Raw genomic sequence first — 21,304 nt, forward strand, 5'->3', positions numbered from 1 at the left:
TCAGTGGCCGTGTGGTTACAGTCATTATCACCCAGTCTAAACCCTCTGGATGCCATCTCAGTGGCCGTGTGGTTACAGTCATTATCACCCAGTAAACCCTCTGGATGCCACCTCAGTGGCCGTGTGGTTACAGTCATTATCACCCAGTCTAAACCCTCTGGATGCCATCTCAGTGGCCGTGTGGTTACAGTCATTATCACCCAGTAAACCCTCTGGATGCCATCTCAGTGGCCGTGTGGTTACAGTCATTATCACCCAGTAAACCCTCTGGATGCCATCTCAGTGGCCGTGTGGTTACAGTCATTATCACCCAGTAAACCCTCTGGATGCCATCTCAGTGGCCATGTGGTTACAGTCATTATCACCCAGTAAACCCTATGGATGCCATCTCAGTGGCCGTGTGGTTACAGTCATTATCACCGTCTAAACCCTCTGGATGCCATCTCAGTGGCCGTGTGGTTACAGTCATTATCACCCAGTAAACCCTCTGGATGCCATCTCAGTGGCTGTGTGGTTACAGTCATTATCACCCAGTCTAAACCCTATGGATGCCACCTCAGTGGCCGTGTGGTTACAGTCATTATCACCCAGTAAACCCTCTGGATGCCATCTCAGTGGCCGTGTGGTTACAGTGTCCGCCCTGAGATTGTGAGGTCGGGGTTCGATCCCCAGCTGTGTCCTACCAAAGACCCAGTGTCTCCCTGCTTGGCTCTCAGCATCAAGGGTTGGATTGGGGGTAAAGGCCATATATATATATATATATATAAGAAAGCTAGATGGCTCACCCGCGCTCTGGCCAATGGAGAGCGACGTTGCTACGTGGCGGCCATCTTACCTCGGGGCAGCATAACATTGTGTCTATGGGGTATGTACTTTTAAAATAACCATAACTTGCTCAATTTCAACCGATTTTCAAACGGTTTGGTTTGTTATAAACGTCAGAGACGTCCGCATACATATATGCTTTTATACGACGTTCATATAAAAAACAAAATTAAGCGGATACGCATACGGAATCATAGCCACGTTGACAACGTTTGTAATAAACCAACCCGTTTGTAAATCTTTTATATATGTCTCCAGTTTTAGGTGATAAGGTGGCCACCAAAAAAATACAACACGGAAAGCAGAAGTGGAAACACCAGCAGCACCCTCTAACGTCTCTCACAAGCTCATCTACATCACCGCTTCCCAACGTCGGGTCCAGGGACCACCTAGGGGTCCAAATGAATGGTTCTGTTTCTCTGGGAGTGTACAAAATGGAATATCTTTTGGACCCCAATCTAGACTGTTAAAATCCCTCGTTGTCCATTTAACTCTGCCAGCGTACCAATGGATGAGGTCCATTTAACTCTGCCGTACCAATGGATGAGGTCCATTTAACTCTGCCGTACCAATGGATGAGGTCCATTTAACTCTGCCAGCGTACCAATGGATGAGGTCCATTTAACTCTGCCAGCGTACCAATGGATGAGGTCCATTTAACTCTGCCAGCGTACCAATGGATGAGGTCCATTTAACTCTGCTACCAATGGATGAGGTCCATTTAACTCTGCCAGCGTACCAATGGATGAGGTCCATTTAACTCTGCCAGCGTACCAATGGATGAGGTCCATTTAACTCTGCTACCAATGGATGAGGTCCATTTAACTCTGCCAGCGTACCAATGGTTGAGGTCCATTTAACTCTGCCAGCGTACCAATGGTTGAGGTCCATTTAACTCTGCCAGCGTACCAATGGATGAGGTCCATTTAACTCTGCTACCAATGGATGAGGTCCATTTAACTCTGCCAGCGTACCAATGGATGAGGTCCATTTAACTCTGTCAGCGTACCAATGGATGAGGTCCATTTAACTCTGCCAGCGTACCAATGGTTGAGGTCCATTTAACTCTGCCAGCGTACCAATGGATGAGGTCCATTTAACTCTGCTACCAATGGATGAGGTCCATTTAACTCTGTCAGCGTACCAATGGATGAGGTCCATTTAACTCTGCCAGCGTACCAATGGATGAGGTCCATTTAACTCTGCCAGCGTACCAATGGATGAGGTCCATTTAACTCTGCCGTACCAATGGATGAGGTCCATTTAACTCTGCCAGCGTACCAATGGATGAGGTCCATTTAACTCTGCCAGCGTACCAATGGATGAGGTCCATTTAACTCTGCCAGCGTACCAATGGATGAGGTCCATTTAACTCTGCCAGCGTACCAATGGATGAGGTCCATTTAACTCTGCCAGCGTACCAATGGATGAGGTCCATTTAACTCTGCTACCAATGGATGAGGTCCATTTAACTCTGCCGTACCAATGGATGAGGTCCATTTAACTCTGCTACCAATGGATGAGGTCCATTTAACTCTGCCAGCGTACCAATGGATGAGGTCCATTTAACTCTGTCAGCGTACCAATGGATGAGGTCCATTTAACTCTGCCAGCGTACCAATGGTTGAGGTCCATTTAACTCTGCCAGCGTACCAATGGATGAGGTCCATTTAACTCTGCTACCAATGGATGAGGTCCATTTAACTCTGTCAGCGTACCAATGGATGAGGTCCATTTAACTCTGCCAGCGTACCAATGGATGAGGTCCATTTAACTCTGCCGTACCAATGGATGAGGTCCATTTAACTCTGCCAGCGTACCAATGGATGAGGTCCATTTAACTCTGCCAGCGTACCAATGGATGAGGTCCATTTAACTCTGCCAGCGTACCAATGGATGAGGTCCATTTAACTCTGCCAGCGTACCAATGGATGAGGTCCATTTAACTCTGCCAGCGTACCAATGGATGAGGTCCATTTAACTCTGCTACCAATGGATGAGGTCCATTTAACTCTGCCGTACCAATGGATGAGGTCCATTTAACTCTGCTACCAATGGATGAGGTCCATTTAACTCTGCCAGCGTACCAATGGATGAGGTCCATTTAACTCTGCCAGCGTACCAATGGATGAGGTCCATTTAACTCTGCCAGCGTACCAATGGATGAGGTCCATTTAACTCTGTCAGCGTACCAATGGATGAGGTCCATTTAACTCTGCCAGCGTACCAATGGATGAGGTCCATTTAACTCTGCCAGCGTACCAATGGATGAGGTCCATTTAACTCTGCCAGCGTACCAATGGATGAGGTCCATTTAACTCTGTCAGCGTACCAATGGATGAGGTCCATTTAACTCTGTCAGCGTACCAATGGATGAGGTCCATTTAACTCTGCTACCAATGGATGAGGTCCATTTAACTCTGCCAGCGTACCAATGGATGAGGTCCATTTAACTCTGCCGTACCAATGGATGAGGTCCATTTAACTCTGCCAGCGTACCAATGGATGAGGTCCATTTAACTCTGCCGTACCAATGGATGAGGTCCATTTAACTCTGCCAGCGTACCAATGGATGAGGTCCATTTAACTCTGCCGTACCAATGGATGAGGTCCATTTAACTCTGCCGTACCAATGGATGAGGTCCATTTAACTCTGCCGTACCAATGGATGAGGTCCATTTAACTCTGCCGTACCAATGGATGAGGTCCATTTAACTCTGCCAGCGTACCAATGGATGAGGTCCATTTAACTCTGCCAGCGTACCAATGGATGAGGTCCATTTAACTCTGCCGTACCAATGGATGAGGTCCATTTAACTCTGCCGTACCAATGGATGAGGTCCATTTAACTCTGCCAGCGTACCAATGGATGAGGTCCATTTAACTCTGCCAGCGTACCAATGGATGAGGTCCATTTAACTCTGCCGTACCAATGGATGAGGTCCATTTAACTCTGCCGTACCAATGGATGAGGTCCATTTAACTCTGCCGTACCAATGGATGAGGTCCATTTAACTCTGCCGTACCAATGGATGAGGTCCATTTAACTCTGCCGTACCAATGGATGAGGTCCATTTAACTCTGCCAGCGTACCAATGGATGAGGTCCATTTAACTCTGCCAGCGTACCAATGGATGAGGTCCATTTAACTCTGCCAGCGTACCAATGGATGAGGTCTATTTAACTCTGCCAGCGTACCAATGGATGAGGTCCATTTAACTCTGCCAGCGTACCAATGGATGAGGTCCATTTAACTCTGCCAGCGTACCAATGGATGAGGTCCATTTAACTCTGCTACCAATGGATGAGGTCCATTTAACTCTGCCGTACCAATGGATGAGGTCCATTTAACTCTGCTACCAATGGATGAGGTCCATTTAACTCTGTCAGCGTACCAATGGATGAGGTCCATTTAACTCTGTCAGCGTACCAATGGATGAGGTCCATTTAACTCTGTCAGCGTACCAATGGATGAGGTCCATTTAACTCTGTCAGCGTACCAATGGATGAGGTCCATTTAACTCTGTCAGCGTACCAATGGATGAGGTCCATTTAACTCTGCTACCAATGGATGAGGTCCATTTAACTCTGCTACCAATGGATGAGGTCCATTTAACTCTGCCAGCGTACCAATGGATGAGGTCCATTTAACTCTGCCAGCGTACCAATGGATGAGGTCCATTTAACTCTGCCAGCGTACCAATGGATGAGGTCCATTTAACTCTGCCAGCGTACCAATGGATGAGGTCCATTTAACTCTGCCGTACCAATGGATGAGGTCCATTTAACTCTGCCGTACCAATGGATGAGGTCCATTTAACTCTGCCGTACCAATGGATGAGGTCCATTTAACTCTGCCGTACCAATGGATGAGGTCCATTTAACTCTGCCAGCGTACCAATGGATGAGGTCCATTTAACTCTGCCAGCGTACCAATGGATGAGGTCCATTTAACTCTGCCAGCGTACCAATGGATGAGGTCCATTTAACTCTGCCGTACCAATGGATGAGGTCCATTTAACTCTGCCGTACCAATGGATGAGGTCCATTTAACTCTGCCAGCGTACCAATGGATGAGGTCCATTTAACTCTGCCGTACCAATGGATGAGGTCCATTTAACTCTGCCGTACCAATGGATGAGGTCCATTTAACTCTGCCGTACCAATGGATGAGGTCCATTTAACTCTGCCGTACCAATGGATGAGGTCCATTTAACTCTGCCGTACCAATGGATGAGGTCCATTTAACTCTGCCAGCGTACCAATGGATGAGGTCCATTTAACTCTGCCAGCGTACCAATGGATGAGGTCCATTTAACTCTGCCAGCGTACCAATGGATGAGGTCCATTTAACTCTGCCGTACCAATGGATGAGGTCTATTTAACTCTGCCAGCGTACCAATGGATGAGGTCCATTTAACTCTGCCAGCGTACCAATGGATGAGGTCCATTTAACTCTGCTACCAATGGATGAGGTCCATTTAACTCTGCCGTACCAATGGATGAGGTCCATTTAACTCTGCTACCAATGGATGAGGTCCATTTAACTCTGTCAGCGTACCAATGGATGAGGTCCATTTAACTCTGTCAGCGTACCAATGGATGAGGTCCATTTAACTCTGTCAGCGTACCAATGGATGAGGTCCATTTAACTCTGTCAGCGTACCAATGGATGAGGTCCATTTAACTCTGTCAGCGTACCAATGGATGAGGTCCATTTAACTCTGCTACCAATGGATGAGGTCCATTTAACTCTGCTACCAATGGATGAGGTCCATTTAACTCTGCTACCAATGGATGAGGTCCATTTAACTCTGCCAGCGTACCAATGGATGAGGTCCATTTAACTCTGCCAGCGTACCAATGGATGAGGTCCATTTAACTCTGCTACCAATGGATGAGGTCCATTTAACTCTGCTACCAATGGATGAGGTCCATTTAACTCTGTCAGCGTACCAATGGATGAGGTCCATTTAACTCTGTCAGCGTACCAATGGATGAGGTCCATTTAACTCTGCTACCAATGGATGAGGTCCATTTAACTCTGCTACCAATGGATGAGGTCCATTTAACTCTGTCAGCGTACCAATGGATGAGGTCCATTTAACTCTGTCAGCGTACCAATGGATGAGGTCCATTTAACTCTGCCAGCGTACCAATGGATGAGGTCCATTTAACTCTGCCAGCGTACCAATGGATGAGGTCCATTTAACTCTGCCAGCGTACCAATGGATGAGGTCCATTTAACTCTGCCGTACCAATGGATGAGGTCCATTTAACTCTGCCAGCGTACCAATGGATGAGGTCCATTTAACTCTGCCGTACCAATGGATGAGGTCCATTTAACTCTGCCGTACCAATGGATGAGGTCCATTTAACTCTGCCGTACCAATGGATGAGGTCCATTTAACTCTGCCAGCGTACCAATGGATGAGGTCCATTTAACTCTGCCAGCGTACCAATGGATGAGGTCCATTTAACTCTGCCAGCGTACCAATGGATGAGGTCCATTTAACTCTGCCGTACCAATGGATGAGGTCCATTTAACTCTGCCGTACCAATGGATGAGGTCCATTTAACTCTGCCGTACCAATGGATGAGGTCCATTTAACTCTGCCGTACCAATGGATGAGGTCCATTTAACTCTGCCGTACCAATGGATGAGGTCCATTTAACTCTGTCAGCGTACCAATGGATGAGGTCCATTTAACTCTGTCAGCGTACCAATGGATGAGGTCCATTTAACTCTGTCAGCGTACCAATGGATGAGGTCCATTTAACTCTGCCGTACCAATGGATGAGGTCCATTTAACTCTGCCAGCGTACCAATGGATGAGGTCCATTTAACTCTGCCAGCGTACCAATGGATGAGGTCCATTTAACTCTGCCAGCGTACCAATGGATGAGGTCCATTTGGTCCCATGTGTCCACTCTCAGAGTTACAGTCCGGTGAACGTACATTTGGAGCCGGCGTTGGAAGCCACAGATCTACGGAGTTCCTTCTCCTCCAACTAGACATCCTACCACTTACCTTTCACACAACGACCGTTTGACCTCCGCACGCAACGTGAAAGCTTGGGAAGTCATTCTGACCGAATGCAGCAGTGAAGATATGAACGAAATGAGCAACATGATATGGAGGAGATATGAAGATATGAACGAAATGAGCAACATGATATGGAGGAGCCACGATCACAGGTAAACAAATCTCAACCTATGAAAGCACACTGCAGTTTGATTGGATAATAGGGAGATTGAACGGGAGATGTTACTGTGCTGGTGTTGTGCACCAAACATTGGCAATCTACAAGCTTGTAGATCGGCTACATTTGGCCAAATGTCTGCTCGATGGGCAGACCAAGCATAAATCAGGGGTTGCAGAAGCTAGGCTACATGCTCTGGTTTGAGAGGAGTGTTAGCTAGCTACGGCAGCTACAGGTGACAGGTAGGTACTAGGTAGGGAGCTAGCTACAGGCTACAGGTAGGGAGCTAGCTACAGGCTACAGGTAGGGAGCTAGCTACAGGCTACAGGTAGGGAGCTAGGTAGGGAGCTAGCTACAGGCTACAGGTAGGGAGCTAGCTACAGGCTACAGGTAGGGAGCTAGCTACAGGCTACAGGTAGGGAGCTAGCTACAGGCTACAGGTAGGGAGCTAGCTACAGGCTACAGGTAGGGAGCTAGCTACAGGCTACAGGTAGGGAGCTAGCTACAGGCTACAGGTAGGGAGCTAGCTACAGGCTACAGGTAGGGAGCTAGCTACAGGCTACAGGTAGGGAGCTAGCTACAGGCTACAGGTAGGGAGCTAGCTACAGGCTACAGGTAGGGAGCTAGCTACAGGTGACAGGTAGGTAGGGAGCTAGCTACAGGCTACAGGTAGGGAGCTAGCTACAGGTGACAGGTAGGTAGGGAGCTAGCTACAGGTGACAGGTAGGTAGGGAGCTAGCTACAGGCTACAGGTAGGGAGCTAGCTACAGGCTACAGGTAGGGAGCTAGCTACAGGTGACAGGTAGGTAGGGAGCTAGCTACAGGTGACAGGTAGGTAGGGAGCTAGCTACAGGCTACAGGTAGGGAGCTAGCTACAGGCTACAGGTAGGGAGCTAGCTACAGGCTACAGGTAGGGAGCTAGCTACAGGTGACAGGTAGGTACTAGGTAGGGAGCTAGCTACAGGCTACAGGTAGGGAGCTAGCTACAGGCTACAGGTAGGGAGCTAGCTACAGGCTACAGGTAGGGAGCTAGCTACAGGCTACAGGTAGGGAGCTAGCTACAGGTGACAGGTAGGGAGCTAGCTACAGGCTACAGGTAGGGAGCTAGCTACAGGTGACAGGTAGGGAGCTAGCTACAGGTGACAGGTAGGGAGCTAGCTACAGGTGACAGGTAGGTAGGGAGCTAGCTACAGGTGCCAGGTAGGTAGGGAGCTAGCTACAGGTGACAGGTAGGGAGCTAGCTACAGGCTACAGGTAGGGAGCTAGCTACAGGTGACAGGTAGGGAGCTAGCTACAGGTGACAGGTAGGGAGCTAGCTACAGGTGACAGGTAGGTAGGGAGCTAGCTACAGGTGACAGGTAGGTAGGGAGCTAGCTACAGGCTACAGGTAGGGAGCTAGCTACAGGCTACAGGTAGGGAGCTAGCTACAGGTGACAGGTAGGGAGCTAGCTACAGGTGACAGGTAGGTAGGGAGCTAGCTACAGGCTACAGGTAGGGAGCTAGCTACAGGCTACAGGTAGGGAGCTAGCTACAGGTGACAGGTAGGGAGCTAGCTACAGGTGACAGGTAGGGAGCTAGCTACAGGTGACAGGTAGGTAGGGAGCTAGCTACAGGTGCCAGGTAGGTAGGGAGCTAGCTACAGGCTACAGGTAGGGAGCTAGCTACAGGTGCCAGGTAGGTAGGGAGCTAGCTACAGGCTACAGGTAGGGAGCTAGCTACAGGTGACAGGTAGGGAGCTAGCTACAGGTGACAGGTAGGTAGGGAGCTAGCTACAGGTGACAGGTAGGTAGGGAGCTAGCTACAGGCTACAGGTAGGGAGCTAGCTACAGGTAGGTAGGGAGCTAGCTACAGGTGACAGGTAGGTAGGGAGCTAGCTACAGGCTACAGGTAGGGAGCTAGCTACAGGTGACAGGTAGGGAGCTAGCTACAGGTGACAGGTAGGTAGGGAGCTAGCTACAGGTGACAGGTAGGTAGGGAGCTAGCTACAGGTGACAGGTAGGTAGGGAGCTAGCTACAGGTGACAGGTAGGTAGGGAGCTAGCTACAGGTGACAGGTAGGTAGGGAGCTAGCTACAGGCTACAGGTAGGGAGCTAGCTACAGGTAGGTAGGGAGCTAGCTACAGGTGACAGGTAGGTAGGGAGCTAGCTACAGGTGACAGGTAGGTAGGGAGCTAGCTACAGGTGACAGGTAGGGAGCTAGCTACAGGTGACAGGTAGGTAGGGAGCTAGCTACAGGTGACAGGTAGGTAGGGAGCTAGCTACAGGTGACAGGTAGGTAGGGAGCTAGCTACAGGTGACAGGTAGGTAGGGAGCTAGCTACAGGCTACAGGTAGGGAGCTAGCTACAGGTAGGTAGGGAGCTAGCTACAGGTGACAGGTAGGTAGGGAGCTAGCTACAGGTGACAGGTAGGTAGGGAGCTAGCTACAGGTGACAGGTAGGTAGCAGGCATGCAAACAGACCGAAGCTGGAAAAGGTGACAGTATGCGGGGGACGCGCTGTGTCGCGGGCGATTTTGAGGGTTTTATGGGTACCAAACAGGGCTGGACTGGCCACAGGTCATACCGGGCATTTTCCCAGTGGGCCGCGACCATAGGTCTCGGCCCACCAGGCCGCCAGTTGATATTAACCTGCGGGCCGCATTAGGTGAAGGTGGGGGCCACCCTCAGGCCGCCAGTTGATATTAACCTGCGGGCCGCATTAGGTGAAGGTGGGGGCCACATGTGGGGGCCCAGTGTAGAGGGATGGTATGACAGACTGACTGGTATAAACAGTGCCCCCAGTGGGGAGGGATGGTATGACAGACTGACTGGTATAAACAGCGCCCCCAGTGGGGAGGGATGGTATGACAGACTGACTGGTATAAACAGCGCCCCCGGTGTAGAGGGATGGTATGACAGATTGGTATAAACAGCGCCCCCAGTGGGGAGGGATGGTATGACAGACTGGTATAAACAGTGCCCCCAGTGGGGAGGGATGGTATGACAGAGAGAGTAGTATAAACAGCGTCCCCAGTGGGGAGGGATGGTATAAACAGCACCCCCAGTGTAGAGGGATGGTATAAACAGCACCCCCAGTGGGGAGGGATGGTATGACAGACTGACTGGTATAAACAGCACCCCCAGTGTAGCGGGATGGTATAAACAGCGCCCCCAGTGTAGAGGGATGGTATGACAGACTGGTATAAACAGCGCCCCCAGTGGGGAGGGATGGTATGACAGACTGGTATAACCAGTGCCCCCAGTGGGGAGGGATGGTATGACAGAGAGAGTAGTATAAACAGCGTCCCCACTGGGGAGGGATGGTATAAACAGCACCCCCAGTGTAGAGGGATGGTATAAACAGCACCCCCAGTGGGGAGGGATGGTATGACAGACTGACTGGTATAAACAGCACCCCCAGTGTAGCGGGATGGTATAAACAGCGCCCCCAGTGTAGAGGGATGGTATGACAGACTGGTATAAACAGCGCCCCCAGTGGGGAGGGATGGTATGACAGACTGGTATAAACAGCGCCCCCAGTGGGGAGGGATGGTATGACAGACTGGTATAAACAGTGCCCCCAGTGGGATGGATGGTATGACAGACTAACTGGTATAAACAGTGCCCCCAGTGGAGAGGGATGCTATGACAGAGAGACTGGTATAAACAGCGTCCCCAGTGGGGAAGGATGGTATAAACAGCACCCCCAGTGTAGAGGGATGGTATAAACAGCACCCCCAGTGGGGAGGGATGGTATGACAGACTGACTGGTATAAACAGCGCCCCCAGTGGGGAGGGATGGTATGACAGACTGACTGGTATAAACAGTGCCCCCAGTGGAGAGGGATGCTATGACAGAGAGACTGGTATAAACAGCGTCCCCAGTGGGGAGGGATGGTATAAACAGCACCCCCAGTGTAGAGGGATGGTATAAACAGCGCCCCCAGTGGGGAGGGATGGTATGACAGACTGACTGGTATAAACAGCACCCCCAGTGGGGAGGGATGGTATGACAGAGAGACTGGTATAAACAGCTGGACCCAGTGGACCCCAGTGGTCCTCTGCTCAGTGGACCCCTGTGGTCCTCTGCTCAGTGGACCCCAGTGGTCCTCTGCTCAGTGGACCCCTGTGGTCCTCTGCTCAGTGGACCCCAGTGGTCCTCTGCTCAGTGGACCCTGCAGTGGTCCTCTGCTCAGTGGACCCCAGTGGTCCTCTGCTCAGTGGACCTCTGCTCAGTGGACCCTGCAGTGGTCCTCTGCTCAGTGGACCCCAGTGGTCCTCTGCTCAGTGGACCCCAGTGGTCCTCTGCTCAGTGGACCCTGCAGTGGTCCTCTGCTCAGTGGACCCTGCAGTGGTCCTCTGCTCAGTGGACCCTGCAGTGGTCCTCTGCTCAGTGGACCCCAGTGGTCCTCTGCTCAGTGGACCCCAGGATAAAAAAAATAAAATTATATATAACTCAATTGTGTATATATATATATATATATACACACACACACACACACACACACCCCCGGGCCCTCCCACCCCCCCCCACACACACACACACACACACACACACACACACACACACACACACACACTTATTCAAATTCTTAATCATTCCTTTGCAATTTAAATTATTTATATTTCAATACTGAGCAACAACAACAAAACTACGAATTTGATGCGTTTAATAAGAGCACAAATCAGACTGCACAGCTAGTCACAGAGTGAGACTACAGCGAGTCACCACTCACTCCCAACCATGTCATGATAAAAGAGATGATTATTGATTACAAACTGCAGCAAGCAGCAGCAGTACTAGCCTAGCCACCAGCGTGGCTCAGCCTGTAAACACAACAACAACAAACCGCGACATTCACAGCACAGGACACTGCAAGTCAGTCTGCAAGTTGGCATGTTTATTTACCTGATTGCTCCTTCCGCAGTTCATCCTTACGCTTTTTCTTTAACTTTTTATCATTTCCTGAAGGATACAGACGCTTCATGATTGAAGATGAGTTCTGTGTTGTTGTTGTCTTTACTCTTTTATATGCTACTCTCCCGTCCGTCCGAAACGACACCGAAGAAAAATAACACTTTGAAAGGGGGGCGTTTCCGCGTGCTGGAAATGTCTACTACGATAGGCCTGTGCTTGATTCTGATCACTAAGGTACGCTGTTGGCGGAAGATTTCACCATTCTGAGCAGCGTTACACTCACTGCGCAAATAACGTGCATAACAGCATGCACGCGCAAACTTTCACAGCTGCATCTTGTTGACAATTACCGTGCTGCGCAGTGACAGCGGTGAGTCCGCCAGACAGATTTATCTGGGCTCCACCCATAGGCTCCACTGACCCAGAGATCGACATGACCCCCCCACCCCCCTCAAACGTTTTTTTAACGGATTTGCATAAATCACACAGGTGCCCTATTTGGAGTAAAAACGGCGATTTTCGCCGAAAAGCTACATGTTTGCATGTCTGAGGTAGGGAGCTAGCTACAGGTGACAGGTAGGTAGGGAGCTAGCTACAGGTGACAGGTAGGTAGGGAGCTAGCTACAGGCTACAGGTAGGGAGCTAGCTACAGGTGACAGGTAGGGAGCTAGCTACAGGTGACAGGTAGGGAGCTAGCTACAGGTGACAGGTAGGGAGCTAGCTACAGGTGACAGGTAGGTAGGGAGCTAGCTACAGGTGACAGGTAGGTAGGGAGCTAGCTACAGGTGACAGGTAGGTAGGGAGCTAGCTACAGGCTACAGGTAGGGAGCTAGCTACAGGTGACAGGTAGGGAGCTAGCTACAGGTGACAGGTAGGTAGGGAGCTAGCTACAGGTGACAGGTAGGTAGGGAGCTAGCTACAGGTGACAGGTAGGTAGGGAGCTAGCTACAGGTGACAGGTAGGTAGGGAGCTAGCTACAGGTGACAGGTAGGTAGGGAGCTAGCTACAGGTGACAGGTAGGTAGGGAGCTAGCTACAGGTGACAGGTAGGTAGGGAGCTAGCTACAGGTGACAGGTAGGTAGGGAGCTAGCTACAGGTGACAGGTAGGTAGGGAGCTAGCTACAGGTGACAGGTAGGTAGGGAGCTAGCTACAGGTGACAGGTAGGTAGGGAGCTAGCTACAGGTGACAGGTAGGTAGGGAGCTAGCTACAGGTGACAGGTAGGTAGGGAGCTAGCTACAGGTGACAGTACTCACTGGGAGTCCCGGGCCTCCGTACAGACCTCCGTCTCGGGCACTAAGGAGCAGAGAGCCTTGGCTGGCATGCATGTCCCTAGAGCTGCCTCCGTACTGGGAACAGCTCAGCGGAGCATAAGTGGAATTATACGAGCGAGACATCGCATTCTGAACGGAGAAGACACACAAGGAAGGAACAGCCAACACACACACACACACACAGTAAGGAACAGCCAACACACACACACACACACACACACACACACACACACACACAGTAAGGAACAGCCAACACACACACACACACACACACACACACACACACACACACACACACACACACACACACACACACACACAGTAAGGAACAGCCAACACACACACACACACACACACACACACACAGTAAGTGACAGCCATGCAGTCCACTATACAATATTAGGGATGCACAATCTTATCGGTTATTGGCAATATGGATTGCCCCAATAACATGAACGCGCTGGCCGTTGACTATCATTGCGCCATTTGCGCGCGTTCACGTACAAACATACAGTAGCGTTCACGTGTCATGGGCCCAATAACATGAACGTGCGCAATGATAGTCAACGGCGTGGAGCTAATGCTAACATTAGCCGATCTTTACAACGGCGGACTTCCAAGCCGGGAAATGTGCGGAAATGAAAAAATGCCCAAATACAGGGTATATATATGCCCTGGCAGGGTTTAACTACCTTCTGCGGCCACCAGGTGGCAGACAAAGATTTTTAATCAAACAGCGGCCAAAATGTCAGCGTCGTGCATCCCTATAATATATATATATATAGTAATAACAACCGTTAATGTAGAATGTGGCACATGCAGTGAATACGGTTATCAGACAGTTAGTAGTCTTCAGCGGTCCGCTTACACATGTTAATAACACAGGAGAGCATAACATGTTTACACATGTTAATAACACAGGAGAGCATAACATGTTTACACATGTTAATAACACAGGAGAGCATAACATGTTTACACATGTTAATAACACAGGAGAGCATAACATGTTTACACATGTTAATAACACAGAAGAGCATAACATGTTTACACATGTTAATAACACAGGAGAGCATAACATGTTTACACATGTTAATAACACAGGAGAGCATAACATGTTTACACATGTTAATAACACAGGAGAGCATAACATGTTTACACATGTTAATAACACAGGAGAGCATAACATGTTTACACATGTTATTAACACAGAAGAGCATAACATGTTTAAACCAGTGTTGTTTTTGTCGACTAAAAGCAAGACGAAAAATGTTCATCGACCACCTTTTTCCACTGACGAAAACTACATGGAAACTAAATGAAAACTAAGCTATGATGACTACAACTAAGACTAAAAATACTGACAATGTCGTCAACAAATAAAAACTAGACTAAAATGTTAGGAAGGGACTAGTGGACAAGAGATCCAGTATAAGTCATTTTACAATTAGTTGCATGCTGAAAATAGCCGATCTACAAGCTCACAACGCGTCGCGCTCCGACAGGTTGTGAGCTTGTAGATCGGCTATTTTCAGCAAGTGAAAAAACCTGTCATTACGACGGCATCAAGGCACGCCAAAATACATTTTGTTCGACTAAATCAACTGTAGATTTAGTCGACTAAAATCTTATGATATTTAGTCGACTAAAACTAGACTGCCACTAAAACATTCCAGGTGACTAAAACTAAGTGAAAACTATTCAAGAGACTATGACTAAAACTAAAATCAAAATTTGCTGCCAAAAACAACACTGGTTTACACATGTTAATAAAACAGAAGCACAACATGCAACCTTTAGTTCAGAACAAAGACATGTTAAAGCTTGTTATGGTGAAACCGCTGAAAACGTGGCTCATTTCCGTTGAATGTTTTGGAGTCACGGAAAAATGTGTCCTACTCTAAAACCTCTCACACACTTTACCTTTTCTATCTTCTTGGCCTCGATGTGCCTCATGACCTGGTCCCTCCAGTCCATCGGGACCCTCCCCCCGCCGATGCCCCCCAGGCCTCCTCCCCCGTCCAGGAGGGAGTGCTCCGACTTCACCCGCTGGGCGCCGGGCCTCTTCCCGGGGCTGCCGTGCTGCTGGTGCTGCTGGTAGTTGAAGTCGCTGACGGACATGGTCCTCTCGGGGAGCATGTGGGGGTCGTGGTGGAGGGGCGGCGGCCGGGCGCTGTGGGGCCGCGAGACCCCCGGCACGTCCATGCTGTAGGTGCGCGCCGACAGGGGTCTCTGCATGGCGTGGCTCATGGCCAGCGGACCCCGGCCCAGCGTGTGGATGTCCCTGGATACACACATGGAAGAAAGTACAAATTAAATCTCGAGATTTTTTTTAAATAATTTTATCCCACGATTTTGCAACCCATTTTTTTCACCCAGTGTCAATTATCTGATGTAATCCTGGGCGCTACACTTCCTCTGTCAACCTGTGTGGGGGGGGGGGCACCGGATTGACCTCATGCTTCCTTCTATGCATGAGGAGTCCAAGCTGCTTCTTTTGGGGGAGTTTCCCCGGTTGGACGTAGCACGTGGAAGGAAGACGTTATTCCGACCAGTTCCTTTCCCCTCCATCAGGCGCCCCGGCTGGCCAGGGGGAGGCAGTTTAGAGACCAGGATTACTGCATGTTTTTTGTGAGGGTACCTACCCTAGGGGACACGGGGAGAACATGTGAGGGTACCTACCCTAGGGGACATGGGGAGAACATGTGAGGGTACCTACCCTAGGGGACATGGGGAGAACATGTGAGGGTACCTACACTAGGGGACATGGGGAGAACATGTGAGGGTACCTACCCTAGGGGACACGGGGAGAACATGTGAGGGTACCTACCCTAGGGGACACGGGGAGAACATGTGAGGGTACCTACCCTAGGGGACATGGGGAGAACATGTGAGGGTACCTACCCTAGGGGACATGGGGAGAACATGTGAGGGTACCTACACTAGGGGACATGGGGAGAACATGTGAGGGTACCTACCCTAGGGGACACGGGGAGAACATGTGAGGGTACCTACCCTAGGGGACACGGGGAGAACATGTGAGGGTACCTACCCTAGGGGACACGGGGAGAACATGTGAGGGTACCTACCCTAGGGGACACGGGGAGAACATGTGAGGGTACCTACCCTAGGGGACACGGGGAGAACATGTGAGGGTACCTACCCTAGGGGACACGGGGAGAACATGTGAGGGTACCTACCCTAGGGGACACGGGGAGAACATGTGAGGGTACCTACCCTAGGGGACACGGGGAGAACATGTGAGGGTACCTACCCTAGGAGACACGGGGAGAACATGTGAGGGTACCTACCCTAGGGGACACGGGGAGAACATGTGAGGGTACCTACCCTAGGGGACACGGGGAGAACATGTGAGGGTACCTACCCTAGGGGACACGGGGAGAACATGTGAGGGTACCTACCCTAGGGGACACAGGGAGAACATGTGAGGGTACCTACCCTAGGGGACACGGGGAGAACATGTGAGGGTACCTACCCTAGGGGAAACAGGGAGAACATGTGAGGGTACCTACCCTAGGGGACACGGGGAGAACATGTGAGGGTACCTACCCTAGGGGACACGGGGAGAACATGTGAGGGTACCTACCCTAGGGGACACGGGGAGAACACGTGAGGGTACCTACCCTAGGGGACACGGGGAGAACATGTGAGGGTACCTACCCTAGGGGACACGGGGAGAACACGTGAGGGTACCTACCCTAGGGGACACGGGGAGAACATGTGAGGGTACCTACCCTAGGGGACACGGGGAGAACATGTGAGGGTACCTACCCTAGGGGACACGGGGAGAACATGTGAGGGTACCTACCCTAGGGGACACGGGGAGAACATGTGAGGGTACCTACCCTAGGGAACACGGGGAGAACATGTGAGGGTACCTACCCTAGGGGACACGGGGAGAACATGTGAGGGTACCTACCCTAGGGGACACGGGGAGAACATGTGAGGGTACCTACCCTAGGGGACACGGGGAGAACATGTGAGGGTACCTACCCTAGGGGACACGGGGAGAACATGTGAGGGTACGTACCCTAGGGGACACGGGGAGAACATGTGAGGGTACCTACCCTAGGGGACACGGGGAGAACATGTGAGGGTACCTACCCTAGGGGACACGGGGAGAACATGCAAACTCCACACAGAAAGGCCCTTTCGCCAACCAGATGAAGAGCCTTGGCTCTACCTGTAAGTCATGTAGTCTCCATCGGGGATGTGCTGCAGGCGTCTGGGCTCTCCTCCCCCCATGGAGGCTGTGGAGGAGCTGCTGCTCTGTCTCTGCAGGGTGCTGCTCCCCCGTCGGGGGTCCTTGGACCACATGTCGGACCCCAGCGGGGGTCCTCCTCCTCTCTGCTGGGAGGAGGACAACGAGGAGGAGGAGGAGGAGGAGGGGTAGGGGGGCGCTGCCTGGTTCCGGTTGGAGTAGTTTGTGTTGGCCAGCGAGTGCTGAGGCGGAGGAGGGAGGTAGCCTTGGTGCTCTGGAGGGACGGGCGCCCTGTTTGGGGGAAAGAGAAGGGAAGGTGGATTCCATTTGAAAATATGGCATGGTGGTTTTCAAAAGGGGCGAGACGACCTGGTACCTTTTCAACTAGCCTGACACTCGACAACACTGCATTTTCATTTTGTTTCCAGTGATGTAAATAGGTTTTCAATGTAATGAGTCCCGGGAAATTAATCAACAAAACTAACGTCATTTGTATTGTTGACCTATTTCTAAAATATTAGCGCAACTTTCGTTCAACTTTGACCCCTCTATGACATGGAACTATTTTTTGGGGCGTAGTGATATGGACACAAAAAACATAGTTCCGTGTGATAGAGGGGTAAAAAATGAACGAAAGTTGCACTAATTAGAAATAGGTCAACAATACTAATGACGTTAGTTTTGTGGATTCATTTACTTTTACTGTGTGGAATCTGAACTATCCCTTTAAAACCCATTTTGACCAGGGAACGATTCTACAAAAGATACGAGTTAAAAACGTTCGCTTTGAAAGATATATATATATATTCAAAGATTTGCACTACATTTTCACGATTTTTCAAAAATAGCAGACCTAAAAGCTCATAGCGCGGCACTCGGTGCCGCGCTATGAGCTTGTAGATCTGCTATTTTTCAACAGCTAAAGTATAACGATAATGAAACGCCAAAAGGGGTTTCCCGCCCAGAATGGGCCAATAAGGGCTTTCTGCCTGCAGCCTACCTGTGGGCCCACAGGCCGTCTTTAAGGGCTTTCTGCCTGCAGCCTACCTGTGGGCCCACAGGCCGTCTTTAAGGGCTTTCTGCCTGCAGTCTACCTGTGGGCCCACAGGCCGTCTTTAAGGGCTTTCTGCCTGCAGCCTACCTGTGGGCCCACAGGCCGTCTTTAGCCACGGCCGCGCTGCTGGTGTACTGGATGTTGTACTGGGGAGGGGGCAGGCCCAGCGCCATGCTGGACGGGCCCGGGGGTCTGCCGCTGCTGACCGCTGGACCTCTGGAGCTGCTGGACAGAAGGTCAGACGACGAGGCCGACGAGCTGTGGTACACCTGGGGAGAGACGGAGAGGGACAGGTCAACACTGTGGTACACCTGCGGGGGGAGAGAGAGAGACAGATATGGACAGGTCAACACTGTGGTACACCTGGGGGGGGAGAGAGAGAGACAGAGATGGACAGGTCAACACTGTGGTACACCTGGGGAGAGAGAGAGAGAGACAGAGATGGACAGGTCAACACTGTGGTACACCTGGGGAGAGAGAGAGACAGAGATGGACAGGTCAACACTGTGGTACACCTGGGGAGAGAGAGAGACAGAGATGGACAGGTCAACACTGTGGTACACCTGGGGAGAGAGAGAGACAGAGATGGACAGGTCAACACTGTGGTACACCTGGGGAGAGAGAGAGACAGAGATGGACAGGTCAACACTGTGGTACACCTGGGGAGAGAGAGAGACGGAGATGGACAGGTCAACACTGTGGTACACCTGGGGAGAGAGAGAGACGGAGATGGACAGGTCAACACTGTGGTACACCTGGGGAGAGAGAGAGACAGAGATGGACAGGTCAACACTGTGGTACACCTGGGGGGGAGAGAGAGAGACAGAGATGGACAGGTCAACACTGTGGTACACCTGAGGAGAGAGAGAGACAGAGATGGACAGGTCAACACTGTGGTACACCTGGGGAGAGAGAGAGACAGAGATGGACAGGTCAACACTGTGGTACACCTGGGGAGAGAGAGAGACAGAGATGGACAGGTCAACACTGTGGTACACCTGGGGAGAGAGAGAGACAGAGATGGACAGGTCAACACTGTGGTACACCTGGGGAGAGAGAGAGAGAGACAGAGATGGACAGGTCAACACTGTGGTACACCTGGGGAGAGAGAGAGAGAGACAGAGATGGACAGGTCAACACTGTGGTACACCTGGGGAGAGAGAGAGACAGAGATGGACAGGTCAACACTGTGGTACACCTGGGGAGAGAGAGAGACAGAGATGGACAGGTCAACACTGTGGTACACCTGGGGAGAGAGAGAGAGAGACAGAGATGGACAGGTCAACACTGTGGTACACCTGGGGAGAGAGAGAGACAGAGATGGACAGGTCAACACTGTGGTACACCTGGGGAGAGAGAGAGACAGAGATGGACAGGTCAACACTGTGGTACACCTGGGGAGAGAGAGAGAGAGACAGAGATGGACAGGTCAACACTGTGGTACACCTGGGGAGAGAGAGAGAGAGACAGAGATGGACAGGTCAACACTGTGGTACACCTGGGGAGAGAGAGAGAGAGACAGAGATGGACAGGTCAACACTGTGGTACACCTGGGGAGAGAGAGAGACAGAGATGGACAGGTCAACACTGTGGTACACCTGGGGAGAGAGAGAGACAGAGATGGACAGGTCAACACTGTGGTACACCTGAGGAGAGAGAGAGACAGAGATGGACAGGTCAACACTGTGGTACACCTGAGGAGAGAGAGAGACAGAGATGGACAGGTCAACACTGTGGTACACCTGGGGAGAGAGAGAGAGAGACAGAGATGGACAGGTCAACACTGTGGTACACCTGGGGAGAGAGAGAGAGAGACAGAGATGGACAGGTCAACACTGTGGTACACCTGGGGAGAGAGAGAGACAGAGATGGACAGGTCAACACTGTGGTACACCTGGGGAGAGAGAGAGAGAGACAGAGATGGACAGGTCAACACTGTGGTACACCTGGGGAGAGAGAGAGACAGAGATGGACAGGTCAACACTGTGGTACACCTGGGGAGAGAGAGAGACAGAGATGGACAGGTCAACACTGTGGTACACCTGGGGAGAGAGAGAGAGAGACAGATGGACAGGTCAACACTGTGGTACACCTGGGGAGAGAGAGAGACAGAGATGGACAGGTCAACACTGTGGTACACCTGGGGAGAGAGAGAGAGAGAGACAGAGATGGACAGGTCAACACGGCAGCCGTTTTCAACGTTTTTATTTCCAGGGAGAAAAAAAAAGTCTGGGACCGAGTCCACTTCAATTGGACATAGAGTAGTCTGGGACCTAGTCCACTTCAATTGGGCATAGAGTAGTCTGGGACCTAGTCCACTTCAATTGGGCATAGAGTAGTCTGGGACCTAGTCCACTTCAATTGGGCATAGAGTAGTCTGGGACCTAGTCCACTTCAATTGGGCATAGAGTAGTCTGGGACCTAGTCCACTTCAATTGGGCATAGAGTAGTCTGGGACCTAGTCCACTTCAATTGGGCATAGAGTAGTCTGGGACCTAGTCCACTTCAATTGGGCATAGAGTAGTCTGGGACCTAGTCCACTTCAATTGGGCATAGAGTAGTCTGGGACCTAGTCCACTTCAATTGGGCATAGAGTAGTCTGGGACCTAGTCCACTTCAATTGGGCATAGAGTAGTCTGGGACCTAGTCCACTTCAATTGGGCATAGAGTAGTCTGGGACCTAGTCCACTTCAATTGGGCATAGAGTAGTCTGGGACCTAGTCCACTTCAATTGGGCATAGAGTAGTCTGGGACCTAGTCCACTTCAATTGGGCATAGAGTAGTCTGGGTCCGAGTCCACTTCAATTGGGCATAGAGTAGTCTGGGACCGAGTCC

At 50.7% G+C, this 21,304-nt stretch overlaps 1 protein-coding gene across 1 annotated transcript in view; it reads right to left on the reverse strand.

Moving 5' to 3' along the window:
• LOC306940211 (uncharacterized protein) overlaps nucleotides 1–21,304 on the reverse strand; it is a 76,970-nt gene that overhangs the window by 5,982 nt on the left and 49,684 nt on the right. The window contains exons 5-7 of the mRNA XM_079525233.1: nucleotides 18,557–18,738; nucleotides 17,398–17,706; nucleotides 15,117–15,477 (exon numbers count right to left, since the gene is read on the reverse strand). Of these exons, the coding sequence (XP_079381359.1) occupies nucleotides 15,117–15,477; nucleotides 17,398–17,706; nucleotides 18,557–18,738 (852 nt within the window). The remainder of the gene's footprint in view (nucleotides 1–15,116; nucleotides 15,478–17,397; nucleotides 17,707–18,556; nucleotides 18,739–21,304) is intronic.

This window comes from Electrona antarctica (genome assembly GCF_951216825.1).
Source record: "Electrona antarctica genome assembly, chromosome: 16".
NCBI classification, from domain to species: domain Eukaryota; kingdom Metazoa; phylum Chordata; class Actinopteri; order Myctophiformes; family Myctophidae; genus Electrona; species Electrona antarctica.